The sequence below is a fragment of the Crocuta crocuta genome, unplaced genomic scaffold (genome assembly GCF_008692635.1).
Source record: "Crocuta crocuta isolate KB4526 unplaced genomic scaffold, BGI_CrCroc_1.0 scaffold121, whole genome shotgun sequence".
In the NCBI taxonomy this organism is placed as follows: Eukaryota; Metazoa; Chordata; class Mammalia; order Carnivora; family Hyaenidae; genus Crocuta; species Crocuta crocuta.
The window spans coordinates 890,107-904,960 of NW_027528608.1; the positions used below are offsets into that span (position 1 = coordinate 890,107).

Sequence of the window (14,854 nt, forward strand, 5' to 3'; positions counted from 1 at the left end):
CTGGGTGGCTCAATCTCTTAAACATCTGACTCTTGATTTTAGTTCGGGTCATGATCTCACAGTCGTGAGACTGAGCCCCACACTGGGCTCTGTACTTGGTGTGGAGCCTGCTTAAGATTCTCTCTCTATCTCTCTCTGTCTCTCTCCCTCCCTCCCCCTCCCTCCCTCCCCTCCCCATCCCTCCCTTCCTCCCTCCCTTCTTCCCTTGCCCCTCCCTCTGCATGTACATGCCGGCGAGCTCGCTCTCTCTCTCAAAAAAAAAACCAGCTGTTTTTTTTCTGTTACCCAATAAGATGCATGATGGTTAGAAGTGGTCCAGTCCAGTGAGTATGGGCTTTGAGATTAGATAGGCCTGGTTAGATAGACCTGTTTCTAAAAGTGATTTTATCTCTTACCAGTTCCTGAGCAGTTGTATAATATTGGGTAGCATACTTCAATTTTGAACACAGGTTTCTTCTCTTTAAGAACTTAAAACCTACCTTATTGAACTGTTGTAGCTCCATTTTCATCATATGAAGTCTTGGCCTATACCACTGTTAATGCTCTTAGGGTAAGGACAGTTTTGAATTATAAAGTATACTGTGTGACTTTTTAAGTACTGGGTTGTTGATAAAGACTCTTAATGATGGAATATATCTTAAAAAGTGGTAAATCCCCTCATATTCCTCCTGTGGACTAGTCTTTACAGTGGACTTAGTGCTGGGCTACCACATAAGCACATATTTTCTTTATACGTTTCTGGCTTTAAGTGCGATTATATAACATTAAAGTGTTTATTACTAGGTCAGTTATTTTAATAGTTTAAGCCTATTAACCAATTCTTTTTATAAAAACGATTCAATAAGATTTTTTTTCCTTCAGGAATAGTAGTTACATGTTTTGGGAGATTTAATTTAAAAAACTATTGTTGCTTGATAGCCATCTTATTTAAAAAAGATTTTGTGAAGGGCAACTGAGAAATGAAATGGTTTTTGTTGTTTTGCTTTGTTTTCCAAGAGTTTGTTATAGAACTAGGTTCATATTTTTTATTTAATACTTAAATTAATCTGAGTCCATTTTCAGAAGAAGTAAGATTATTTGGATTTATTTAATTTAACAGAGAAATTAGATAGTTTGAATCATCAAAGCAGACTTTGAATCATCAGATTTTTCTTAATTCTAAAATTTTTCTTGGCAGCTAAAGTTGTTGGAATTTACTGATATTTTCTTTTGAATAATGTGCTGTAAAAGAGAAGAAAACTACAAAGATCTCTCAAAATATCAATACAATGGCTTGGGTTTAAATGGTTTTAGGAAGTAAGTGGGCTATAAATCATGTAAACAAAGGTAACTATAGTCCTTCTATCAGAAGGCTATCTATGTATTTTCATACCTGCCTCCCTCATCTTTTCCTATATTTCTCAAAATAAAGAGCTTATGCCTTTGATTAGTGCCTAACTGAAGTCTCTGTTGTTCTAAACTCTATGTGTAACTAATAAAGACTTTAAGATTATTTTGGCAGTGAAAATTTCTCTTATAAATTATGAAGTAGATTTTTGTTGTTTCATCCTTGAATATCTTCTTGGGTAGACTGTTTTAGGAAAGAGGAGGTGAGATGATTGTGGGGTGGGGAAAAGATAGCTAAATCAAAGTGGAGACTAGACCGTCGAGGGGTGATGGCAAGCCACGTGCCATTCTGCCTGGGACATGTTTTTTAAACATAAAAAGCATATGTGCCAAATTTACATATTTACTAATTAAAAAGGCTTCCTGGAAACATTAAGTAGACTATCTTCTATAACCTTTAACACTGTCACTAATGGATATTGCTTAGAAAATTTCATCGAAGGTCCTTTAAATAATGTAAATGATTATGAATATGTAACTAGTTAATATGCAGCTACGAAAGGATTATCATGTAGAGGTTAATGAACATTCTGCTCTTATGGTTTGCAGGGCTTTTCTTTTTGTGCTTTTGGCTCACTTCATGCTTGGAAACACATGCATTGGGATTGGAAAGCATCCTGACTGTTTTTTGGGTCTCATCTTTTAATGGGGTTGTTAAAGAGGAACTTTGTGAAAATTTCATGAAGATTTTTTTCTTTTTCAATTTACATTTAATTCTGTTTGTCTATTTTAAAATTACTGCCAAATCAGAAACAGTGAAATGGATTGATGTAGTTTTAGCCTGGTTCTTCCAGATGTAAAGTCAGTACTCTATTATATATTACCACTGTTATTAAGTGTTGCTATGTGATTGATACTTACTGAGAGATCTTCATTCTAAAATGGACTTTTTATGCTGAGTTAATGTGTAGTATGGTTGGGTATCTGATTACAGCATGTATTTTGGTACAGGATTGCTGCCTTAGTATTTAAAATGTACCAAAGGAGGACATTTATTTCAAGAATTAAATGTTATAATAGGAATTTAGTGACAGTACCCCCCATACCCTCCCCCCCTCCCAGTCTTGTGATTTTTGCGTGGAAACATTGAGCAAGAGAGACCAGAGACAATATTGGTGTTTAAAATAGTGAACTAAAGCAGTGTGTTTCAAACCAGATAATAACTGCTGTCTTTTTCACATAGCCTTGTATTGAGCATTTTGACTTGTATCCCTTAGTTTCTCTGTCTCTAAAATGGTGCTACAGTATTTGAGATTATTGTTTAAAATTTTTATTAATGGGCAATTTAAAAACAGTAATCTTTGAAAAGGGTTATTTTTAAATTGCCATTCAAGTGTTTTTTTTTTCCCCTCATTGGTTAGCATTGTTCTCCGCCTCCTTTACCTCCCCCCGCAAGTATTTTGAGAACCTGCTGAAATGTCTTTAAGAAAAGCAAATAACTCTCGTATTTAATTTTATTGCTTTAACGTTATAAACATAGTTTAAACTGGCTATTAAGTTCTTAAAATTTTATCATATTTCACTGAGGGAACAAATGGGCTGTTCAGAGCATCTCTTTATCCCAAGTATTTCTTCTCGAAAATGTTCGTAGAAAAAATATCCTTGAACTCATTTTTAATGCGTCAGAATAAAAATTACAGGTGAAAACATTTGGAGATATAGTGACAAAATAAAATATTTTTACTACTGTCATTTTTTTTTTTTTAGTGATGAAACGTGGATGTTACATTGGTTTTTTGTTATTTATAACATTTGCGTATTCTACAAAGTATGTAACGTTGAAAGCAGGTCTGTAGATTGTACAAAATACTAGTTATCTTATATCATATGTCACCTAATAGTTATGAAGCGGGTTTTGTAGCAAAGTATGAATCGGAAGGCTGTAATTTGTTCTGCAGTTATCAGCCTGCATTAGGGGTTATGATAAAGTGTGCTGCTTAAAAACTAACAGTCACATCTCTGTGCATTTGACAAATAAAAATGTATACTGAGATGCTATTAAATCTGTAAAGCCAGTGTTCTAGTTTTCTGATACACTGATTTTGTAGCTTTGTGTATAGCTCTGTTTTTTCATGAGTAGTTATCTGTTTTCATGACAGGTGGTCACTAACTGCCAAGAGAAAATCCAGCATTGGTGAGTGAAAGATGGTTTTATATTATTTCTGAAATACTAATGGGGTCATCTGTTTGTATTTAAATAAAGTGTGTATTATTTTTTTGCAACCCGTAATTGAATTCTTCTAGTAATCTCCATTTTGAATGCTCTTGATACTAATTTATATTGTCCTTCACCGTTTACTGAATTACGTGTTCCCTGATTTCCTGAAATTGTGTCACCATTTGTGTTTATTCTAATTGCTTTTTTTTCCTTTCTTTTCTTTTTTTTCAAATTCGAATAATATTAATATCATTATGAGGTAGAGACTGAGACATTTTTGAACATGTCTTCTCACAGAGAGCTTTATTTGGGGAATATTTTTATATTTGTAGTAGAATAATGATTGGAATCAGTTGTTTTAAAATAATGATGGAAATATCCACATTTCCCTGAAGTTTGAAAAATCTAATTAGTTGCCTACATCACAGAGCTTTTGTTATGGACTGCACTTTTTTAGAGTAGACAGAAAGAAAGCATATCTATTTTAATGTGCTAATCTTTTAGTTAATAGGACAATGCTTGGTAAATAATACACTTTCCTAAGTCTTCTGAGGAAAATGCTCAATTTAATGGTGAATAAAATCTTATATTATGGGTTGTCATGAGATATAGCTGTTGATCTTACAGGTATCAAATTACAATATATCCATGCTGTGTTTACGAAGATTTTACTGAGAGAACAACAGGAGCTGTCTTGATTATTGTCTGCAGGGTTATTGCAAAATCATGGTAACTGCCCCTTTAGTGGTGAGATTAAACCTTTGGTTATACACCATCAAGCATATAATATTTTAAATTTATTTTAAGAGGCTTTTTCTTCATGCCTGAGAGATCTCCAAGGAAATAATTTATAGTTAGTATATATTAAATGTTTTTTGGTTTAAATTCACATAGGCTGCAAGCAGTGGATAAGAGTGAAAATCTGTGCAATCTGTACACATCATTTTATTAAATTCTGACTATTGGCTTGCAGAAAATAATCTAAAACTTATAATATCCACTTTATAAATAAAAATTCAGGGCCTTCATTAATTTTCAATAATGCAGTGTTGTAGTTGCATCTACTGTAGTGTAAGTCTGTCAACATTTCCATGATGGACATTTGCCTTTCATTACACATTGAATCCAGGTTAGAAATTGGAATGTAGGTAGTTGGCCAAAGAGTAATCATTCTCCCCGAGCCCCCACTAATTTGGCCAAAGCAATCCATTTTACAGATAATTCCAGGGGATATTTTATTCATGTGGACCTCTGTTGGTTTGGTAAGGAATTCAGGAAATCAGTAAAAGGTTGGATTCACTCAGAACAGATACTAATTGATGCAGATGTGTGAATAACTTGCTTCTGGTTTGTTTTGCAAGATTCTTTTGCCATTAGACTGAAAATTCTTTGAGGCCAAGGGGCATGTTTTCATTTTTTTATCCACAGCACCTCCTACTGTGTTTGGCATATTATAGGCACTTAATAAATGTTTAAGTAAATGAAGACCTGTTATATATAACATTTTAGTTTGCAACTACTATAGCAGTACCCAGGCCTGGTAACCACGGACAGACAGAAATGTGACATTTAATTCAGCGCAGCTTCATGTGACTCTCAATCTCAGTTGCCAGTTTTCCAAAGCTTTCCAAACTACAGAAGCTTCTAAATTTACCTACACATATCTTAAAGTAGTATAGAGTACCTTATTTATATATTAAAACATTTAAATACATTTTCTAGTTAAAATTTGATTTTTCCTCTGAATCATTTCTAACATGGCTTGGGAAACAGACTTTTCTGTTTGTTTTTAATGAGGATCTGATACTGCTAGAATGTAAATGGCCAGTGAACTCCTCGATTTATTATATTAAAAAACTGAAACCAAAGTCTCTCTATTCCTCTGAAAGCCAGGAAATAGCTATTTGGGAGCATTGTGGCATTCTCGTGATATTTTTATTCTGTTAATTCCACAAACAGTGATTGAGTTCCTACCATATGCCAGTATTGTGTTGCTGTCTGGAATTGAACGATCCTGCCATGGAGGAATTCATAGTCAGACACGGTACAGGGAAATCACAATAATTTTGGGCTGTTTGCAGAGAGCTAGGAAGCAGAAACAGAAGCTGGAACCATTCTTAAGGATGTCTTATACACTGCTTTTAAAAACATGTTGCTTTTCAGTTTCTTTAGCCCTTGGCTTTAGCCTAAAGTACAATTTGTATAGTTAAGCTCCCCTTCTTCATGAGATACATAGATACATAATAAAGAAAATCAAAATACATGATTTTTAAGAAATGCTTTCTTATGCTAGTGATGTTTATACTTTCTGTGCAATTTTAAAGCATTCTTTTAAGGGACAAGTAATGAATATTCTAGGCTTCAAAAGTAATCTTAATTTTTTTTTAAAATGTAGGACAGGAAGTAAAAATATTTGTAGAAAAGTAGGAGTAAAAATGGCCTGGGGCAGACAGGATCTGCCTCCCCCCATCCCCCCTCAAATCTCTTCTAGAAAATTAATTAAAATTCCAGAACTTTGGTGAACGAGAAACATTTGTAGTATTTGTTTAGTTAATAACAGATAGGAAATGTTTGAGCCTAATAGTTGAGAATTTGTGCAACACTTTTGGAGCTAATAGTCGTTTTCAATTTAGTGAAGATTAAAAAAAGTTTAAATACAACTTTTTCCCTTAAAATCCGTTACTAAACTCAGGAATTAAGATTTTTAAAAATCCACACACTATTTTCTCATTAAAATATGGATGTACTTCCTACTGTTTCATCCACCAGGACCTGATTATTCTGTTTGTAGATTATCTATAATTTTTTATCTTTTTAATTCTTCCCTAAAGAGCATGGGATTCAGAGTCTTAGACTTACATTTGAATCCTGTCATTTACTAACTAACCTTGGGTGAATTACTAAGATTCTTAGTTTTCTCCTTGTAAAGTGAGGACAGTACTACTTAACTTGAAGATCGAGTGAGATAATGTCTTTAGAACACACTGTCTGGCTCTCAATAAATATTAATAGTAGCTCTGAAATCTTTATTGGAAATTTAATTGTCAGATGAATAAAGAAAACCAAAACCTGTCAAAGCTTTGTAAATATTCCTGAATATTTTGTACTCATGCCATTATCTTCTTTTATCATGATGGAGAGATGGCTTTCTAAGCAGTGTTAGTAAAGCTTTACATTAATGTTTTTAGATAACTTTTTATTTTGAAGAATTTCAGACAAAAGACGACCGTAGTATTTTGAATCCACTTGTACTCATCATTCAGCCTCAGTAATGATCAACTCGTGGTGTCATCTGAGTGGTTGCATTTAAACAGCTTATCCCTGCCCTCTTCCCCTGCCTCCATTTTGAAATGAATCTGAAAATGTATTCCATCTGGAAATATTTCAGTATATATCTTTAAGACATAAAGCTTTTAAAAATGTAAACTAAAAATTTTTAAATTTGTCAATATATTTATATAGTTCAAAATTTAGGAAGTTCTAAGGCTATAAATGGTGTGTAGTTTTTCTCCTGCCCTTATCCTTTGTAAAAAACTGTTTTTACCAGTTTCTTGCAAATCTTTTCAGAAATAGTGTGTGTATGTGTATGTAGGTATACGTGTTTGTGCATGTGTTTTCATCCACATGTTTTTATATATTGTTCTCCCACCCTTTTTGACAAAAATGAAATCACACCGTACACCGTTCATTTAATTCTGTACCTTGGAGAGTGTTCTTAACTATTAGTTAATTCTTATTCCTTATTTCTTTAAAAAAAATTTTTGGTAAAAAAATTTTTTTTAAATGTTTTATTTATTTATGAGAGAGAGAGAGAGAGACAGCGTGAGCAGTGGAGGGTCAGTGAGAGAGGGAGACACAGAATCTGAAGCAGGCTCCAGGCTCTGAGCTGTCAGCACAGAGTCCGACGCGAGGCTTGAACCCACGAACCATGAGATCATGACCTGAGCCGAAGTTGGACACTTAACTGGCTGAGCCACCCAGGCGCCCCTCTTACTCATTATTTCATTTCCATAAATTTCATTGTGTGTTAAAGGTCTAATTTTTAGAGTTACCAAGTAAGTTTTGGTACTGACTTTTTAAAAAATAAATGATGGTAATATTACTAAGATTATGGCTTTACAACTCAAAATCTATTCTTCCTAAGCTATTAAATCCATTATTTATAATTCCTAACTAAAATTACTCCAAAACTTAGTGGCTTAAAACTACAACCATTTATTTGTGTATGAATCTGTGGATGTACATATTGGGCTTGACTTACCTGTTTTGTCCTTCTGCTATTCTTGTTTGGACTGACTTGTGTGGTTGCAGCCTTTTGGTGGCTGTGTCAGCTGGGTTGTCCAAAATGGTGTCACCCACAAGGCACAAGTCTGGTGGCTAGTGCCGGTTGTTAGCTGGGCCTCTCTTCATGTGCTCTTCTATCTGGCTAACTTTACATGATGATCTCAGGGCAGCAGGAATGGAAGCTGCACGGCCATATAGTGTAGGTCAAAGGAACTCACAGAGTCAGCCTAGATTCAGAAGGTGGGAAATAGGCTGCAGTTGGTGGGAGGAGTGACAAAGAATTTATGGTTATTTTTACTGCATCATAGGTATTCACTTCTATTGAATATGTTCCACAGGAAAAAAGTTCCATTAACTTTTGTTGGTTTGTGAGAATTTAATGAAATATGGCATGTGATGCCTGGCACATACATACACATTATATGTCTGTTAGGCATTATTTGTAACCATAAACTGTCAGCATATGAATTGTAAAAACTTCATTGTCATGTTTCCTTTAAATCATGTTAAAAGGGTTTTAAGTAGTAAAGATACCTACAAAATTACTTGAAGCAGACTTAAATGAAAATACAGAAAAAGGCATTTTATGTTGTTCAAATATTTAATTTTAGAAAGAATAGCTTTAAGTATGGGCATACAAATGCTGAAACACTTGAGCATGTGAATTTTATTTATTTTTAAATTTTTATTTAAACTCCAGTTAGTTAACATACTGTGTGATAATTAGTTTCAAGTGTACAATCTAGTGATTCAACACTTACATATGACACCCAGTGCTCATCGTAAGAATTTTGAGAGAGGGATTCTAAAGCACATACTTGGCATTTGCTATTTTTTCAAAGAAAAATGGACGAAAAACACTGTTGGGTAACTAGTTTCTAATATAGTTTATGGTCTAAGTATATAGTGTGAAATACCAGAAAGCATACTTTAACAGTTAAAAACACAGATGAAGATTTGTTTTTTTGTTTTTGTTTTGTTTGTCCTCTTTCTATTCAGGCAGTGTGGATTGATGGATATGTATATCTATCTCTGCCTGATGTTTTGAGGGATTCTTTGCCCCACAGAAACACTGAGCTATTATGTCATAACAATGCTGTGTAGTCTGTGGTATATTTCTCAAAAATTACCTGAAGCAGTTCTTTCCTGACTTGACTTCATATACTTATATAAAATTTGTTTTATTTTATTATGTATAATCTAAAATATTGACTAGCACACATTTAAAATTTTAAATTTATTCATGCTAATGACTTCATTTTTCAGTGTCTGGTAAATTTCAAAACCATGTTTTTCATAGTTCCCAATTTACTGACCACAAAGTTTTTAGTCACTGTTTTGTATTGGGCCTTCTCTTTGGGCTTTTTCATTTTTATGTGTCTTCCCTACTCCCATCCTTACCCCGGGTAGAGCAGGGAGCAACTTCCAAACCTTCTGAAGATTTTACATGCTTCTGTTCGTTGGAATCTCTCGTTATTTATGAAAGTGTCCTTAGGGACAAGGGAAAGAGGGAGGGATCATATATACAAATCCCTTTTCTCTGTCATTCTTACATTCCTGCGTAGTTTTATTTTTTTGTTTTTTTAATGGTATGGTATATTAGAGTTTAGGAGGTTAAGTAAGTTTTAGAATTTCTGCATGTGATGTTTCAAAACAAATTAAGTTGCAAAAAAAGATTCAAATTGAATGGTATTTTTTTATTAAAAAATTTTTAATGTTTATTTTAGAGAGAGAGAGACACAGAGCATGAGCAGGAAAGGGGCAGAGAGGGAGGGAGACACAGAATCCAAAGCAGGCTCCAGGCTCCAGCTCTGAGCTGTGAGCACAGAGCCTGATGCAGGGCTCGAACCCACCAGCTGTGAGATCATGACCTGAGTTGAAGTCAGATGCTCAACCGTCAGAGCCACCTGGGCACCTCCAAATTGAATATTTTAAGGATGATATTTTTAAAAGCAAAATCTGAGTTAGGTTTTAAGTTCTTTGTCCTGAGTTTAAAGTGAATCCAGGTTGAAATAAGAATAGAATAAAGATAAATTTACTCATAATTCTAAAGAGAAACTAGTTCTCCCTCTTTTTAAAACATGTTTCATTTCCTTCAGCTTCTTAATTCTCTGTGTGTATTTATGTTACCAAAGTCAAACTGTAAATGCTTTTTTTCTTAAAAACATAATGATTTTTAAATCACTGTTAGAATTTGTTACTTCTGGTAGCCCCCTAGTCTTTGTATCATTTTTGTAAGAACCACACTAGTTTAATACTTGATGGTTTTCAGAAAGTAATGCATTATAGGGGATTTTTTTAATAGGGGAATTTAAAAAAATAAAGCTAGAAATTTTTTAAGGGAGTTATTAAAAATCCTTAAGTATATCTCATCATTTATAACATAGTCTTTGATTATGTTTTATTCACGGTGTCCATATACATTGTTTGGTTCACAGTTTTCTATATCAGCTTAAGTTCAGTGACTCTGATTGATGCTACATCTCAATTTGATTTGGCAGACATAATGATTTTTCAAAATCTTAACTGTATTGTTTAACAGCTATATCTCCTTGCATTTTGAGGTTTTCCATTTTCTTTTCATGTTAATTTATTTTTTTATAAGAATAAGACAATATACAATAAAAACTTATAAGCGCTGAAGAGTGTCATGTGGAGATGAAGTCAACAACTGTGCTTGACTGAGAGGTGGAGCACTCACTCATAATCCAGAGTGCTTGTTCTTTTTTGAGATAACAAAATTCTAAATTCTGATACATTAAAGACACTTGGGGGTGGCTAAGGAAAATGTAGGCAGTAAAAAAATTGAGGCATGCGTACAATTTAACATTTTTACTAATTTGTATTGATCTTGACTAAATTGGCAATGGTTTTCCTATTTGTATTTAAATCAACTGAGTTAAAAATAATTTTGAGAATTTTACATATTTGTTGGGTTTAAAACTAGGATTGCTCTTTTTTACTGTTACAAGACCTCAAAAAAAAACTATGACTTCGAGGGGTTTATGAGTGGCTTCTACTGAAATTACATGCAAATTACAGGGCCTTTTAATCTCAGGAAAGAATCTAGTGGGTTTTTTAAAATCATTTTATTTTTTAAAATTTTTTGAAGTTTATTTTTGAGAGTGAGAGACAAGAGAGTGAGAGAGTGTGCGCGCGCACAAGTGAGGAACTGGTAGAGATAGAGGGAGACACAGAATGGAAAGCAGGCTCCAGGATCTGAGCTGTCAGCACAGAGCCTGACGCAGGGATGGAATTTGGGATCAGCTAGATCATGACCTAGCTTGAAATCAGCCACTTAACCGACTAAGCCACCCTACCCAGGTGCCCCAAGAATGTAGCATTTTTGTCAATCTCTCATAGGTATCAGTGACATTAAAGGACTGTGAATCATTGCTCTAGGAAAAAAACATGCAAAAAGTTTTTTTTTCCTAAAATATACTTTAGAAATAAAGCATAGAAAGTTGAAAACAAAATTACAAAACCTATAATTTGGAATTCAGAATGGCACAAACATTCAAAGCTTAAGTCGGTTATAAATTTACCATAGCTAAATTCCATCTTTTCTGAAAGGCTTTTTTTCTGATTTGTTACTGAAATATTGTATCAGTTGTAGAAAACTTGGAAAATAAAGAAAATTAAAATTATCTGTAAACTCATCACCCAAAGCTAACTGAACTAGTAAGCACTTTGGGGCATTTCTCTCACACTTAGAGTGATGATTTTTTGTGTCGTTTTTCAATATTCACATTTGCATCTCATTTTATTCTTAGAGCAAAAGAACACTAATGAATAAAGAAACAGGTACCCATGATAACTGACAAGTCTGAAGTCACATGCACATGTTTGTTGGTAGAACACTAGAAACAATTTCGTCTGTCCTGGCTTTGCTATGTATAATCCATTGTACTCTGTTGTCTCATTGTTGAGAAGTTAAATTGAGGAAATCTAGCAGAATGTTAGCTGCATCTGTCTCTCTTGGATAATTTTCTTTCATTAACTTTAGACAAATTACAAGTACTTATATTTAGGTTCCTTTTTATATCTGTTTCTAATAAAGTTTTTTGATGGACTCATAAAATATAAAGAACATGGAATATTTCATCAGTGTCTTCTGGTGGCATAAATTTCCTAGGTATAAAGAGTTGAGAAAAAGGAGTATGCCACCATATTGCCTGAATTTTGTCGTAGATTTCATTTGATAGTATTTTGCCTTAATCATTTTTTAAAAAGTAATGGTAATTTAATACAGATACATTTTAATCCTTAATGTGTCTCCCTTCCTACCCAAATTGCAGATCCTTTCCAATGTAGGAACAATTCATTTAGACTTTTTAAGAGGATACTTTGAAAAAAAATCATTAGCATTCCTTTCTTTAGTAATGAGAAGACTCTTCTCTTTACCTGTATATAATCTGTGCCTGAATTTAATAGTCCTGTATTTTCTTACTTTTAGAGGTAAGAGCCCAGGTATCCATCAAGCTAGTGGGTCTTTAACAAAGAAGCAATGTAAAGAAATAAAAAAAGGCATTTGAGTGATGATCCCTGCAGCGTATGGCATAAAGCTTGGTTGCAGAGGAAAAGCCCAAAAAATGGTGAACTGCATTAAAACAAAGCTTTTCTTGAATTTTTAACAGGAAGTTCTAATGTGGGTATGACGGACAAAAAATCATTTCTAAATAAGATTATATAGTTACTTATATTCCAGAATCTTTGGGTTTTGTAAATTTCTTAAATTAAAAACTTAAAGTAACTCTGCCCCATATTGAATCCAGATATTAATAGGAAAGTAAAGCCCTCTTGCTTTTTTCCCCTGCTAGTCATCACTTGATGTTTCCTGCTTTTTTTGTTTAGGACATTAGGTAAAGGGAGAGAGAATGATTGGAGATTAAAAACAAACAAACAAACCCTACAGGCTTACTGTCAGTATTTCAGCCTATTCAGCTTCCTACTTTTAGTTGAAAATTAGCAAAATCTTATTTCAATCACTTATTTTAATTTTATGTACCTTTTTTATTATTTAAAGATGAAAATTGGAGACTTTCTTCCCTCAAACAAGGGATATAGAACTTTTTTTCTTTACAAAGATTTGTCAGTTGCATTTAAGAAGAGGATTAAAAATTTGGACTTGCTCTCATATTCCCTCCATCTCCTTTTTAATATTTTATTATGAAAACCTCAAACATACAGAAAAGTTGAAAGAATTGTGTAGGTGAACCTTGATCATATATCATCCATATCTCAAGCCGTTAATCCCTTTTTCTCTGATGCATTTCAAAGTAAGTCACCTGTAAATACTTGAGCATACACATCACTTAACTTGCTCTCATACTTTTCACAATTTTATGAAAATAAGGTGTTTCCTTTGGGATCTATCCTGAACTTCATCCTTAAAGTTAAGGCTAATTTGTAGTTGTGCTATGTCCTCCTTTGCTGCTGCTGCTTTAAAACAAAAGGTGCTTCTCAAGGCAGATTGTAAAATTTCTTATATATGACTTAAAGCAGTGCTTTAGTTCTTAACTTTTTAAAAGATTTTAAGTAATCTCTATACCCAATGTGGGGCTTGAATTTACAACCCTGAGATCAAGAGTCACATGCTCTACTGACTGAACCAGCCAGGCACCCTGAGTTCTTATTTTCTATAAGGAACATTGCATGAGGATATCTGCTGCAAATTAAATCTTTTTTTATTAGATAACTTTTTAAAATTAAGAATCGAAGCCTGAACCTAATCTGTAAGGATCAGATATGATGAAGACCTCCAGGTCTGTGTGTTATAAGTAATTAGGCTTAAGTGGTTTATCCCAGATGATATCTGGGTTTTATTTTCCATTTGAAAAAAAAAAATTAAGCAATTGACTCTTTTTACTACATATTTAAATATGACTACGGTATCTAAAAATTATGTGTTTCTAAGTAGTAAAATAGAAAAAAACAAATATCAAATTTTGATGCAAATAAAGATTCCCCTACTTACCTTCTGTAACACAGTAGTTCTTAGATTCATTTTTATATTTTCTGCTGCATAGACTTTATGATCTTTAATGGGATTATTTAATCCAAACTCTTTGACCAAGGTGCTTGATCCTGGATACTTCTACTAGTGAGACCTTTAGAGAGAGAGTTTCTCAAGCCATAATTTCTCCGAGAGACACTGCTTGTCTCCTGCTTGCCTCCCTTCAGAAAGTATTTCTGCATTTTAAATTTTTTATTTTCTTTTTGTTTTTGTTTTTGTATTTTTAGAAAACAACTCTGATTTTAGAAATAGAAACTCTAATCTTAAACTGTTTTCTAGGGTATCCACAGTTTTGTTCTAGAGAGAATCAGTGATAAGTTTAAGACTGAACATACTTGATTTGGAAGAGTGACATTGATCTCTTGTCAATGGTTCAATCTACTCTTAATATACAAAAGAGATGTTTTGTTAGGAAGCCTCCTTTTTCCAGGGGTAGTTACTAAAATAAGACACACTGAATGCTAACTTTAAATTTTTTTTTTTTAATGTTTTATTTATTTCTAGGAGAGAGAGAGAGAGAGGGAGACAGTGTGAGCAGGGGAGGGTCAGAGAGAGAGGGAGTCACAGACTGAAACAGGCTCCAGGCTCTGAGCTGGCAGTCAGCACAGAGCCCGACGCAGGGCGCGAACCCACGAACCGCGAGATCATGACCTAAGCGAAAGTCGGACGCTTAACCGACTAAGCCACCCAGGCGCCCCCGAATGCTAACTTTAATACTAACTTTTAATTTTTATTTATTTAAAAAAATGTTTAAAGTTTTATTTATTTTTGAGAGCAAGAGAGAGAGCCTGCCAGTGAGTACATGAGGGAGGAGCAGAGAGAGAGAAGGAGACACAGAATTCGAAGCAGGCTCCAGACTCCATTGAACTGTCGGCACAGACTGACATGGGACTCAAACCCACGACATGAGATCATGATCTAAGTCGACATGAGATGCTCAACTGGCTGAGGCACCCAGGCGCCCCTAATAGACAGTATCCCATTTATTGCTCACACCAACCCTATATCCA

General features: G+C 33.9%; 1 protein-coding gene across 2 annotated transcripts in view; it reads left to right on the forward strand.

Annotated features, from left to right (window-relative positions):
* URI1 (URI1 prefoldin like chaperone) overlaps window positions 1-14,854 on the forward strand; it is a 95,220-nt gene that overhangs the window by 43,427 nt on the left and 36,939 nt on the right. For both annotated transcript variants that reach the window (XM_077754624.1, XM_077754625.1), the window contains exon 3: window positions 3,486-3,520. In XM_077754624.1, coding sequence (XP_077610750.1) covers window positions 3,486-3,520 — 35 coding nt within the window. The remainder of the gene's footprint in view (window positions 1-3,485; window positions 3,521-14,854) is intronic.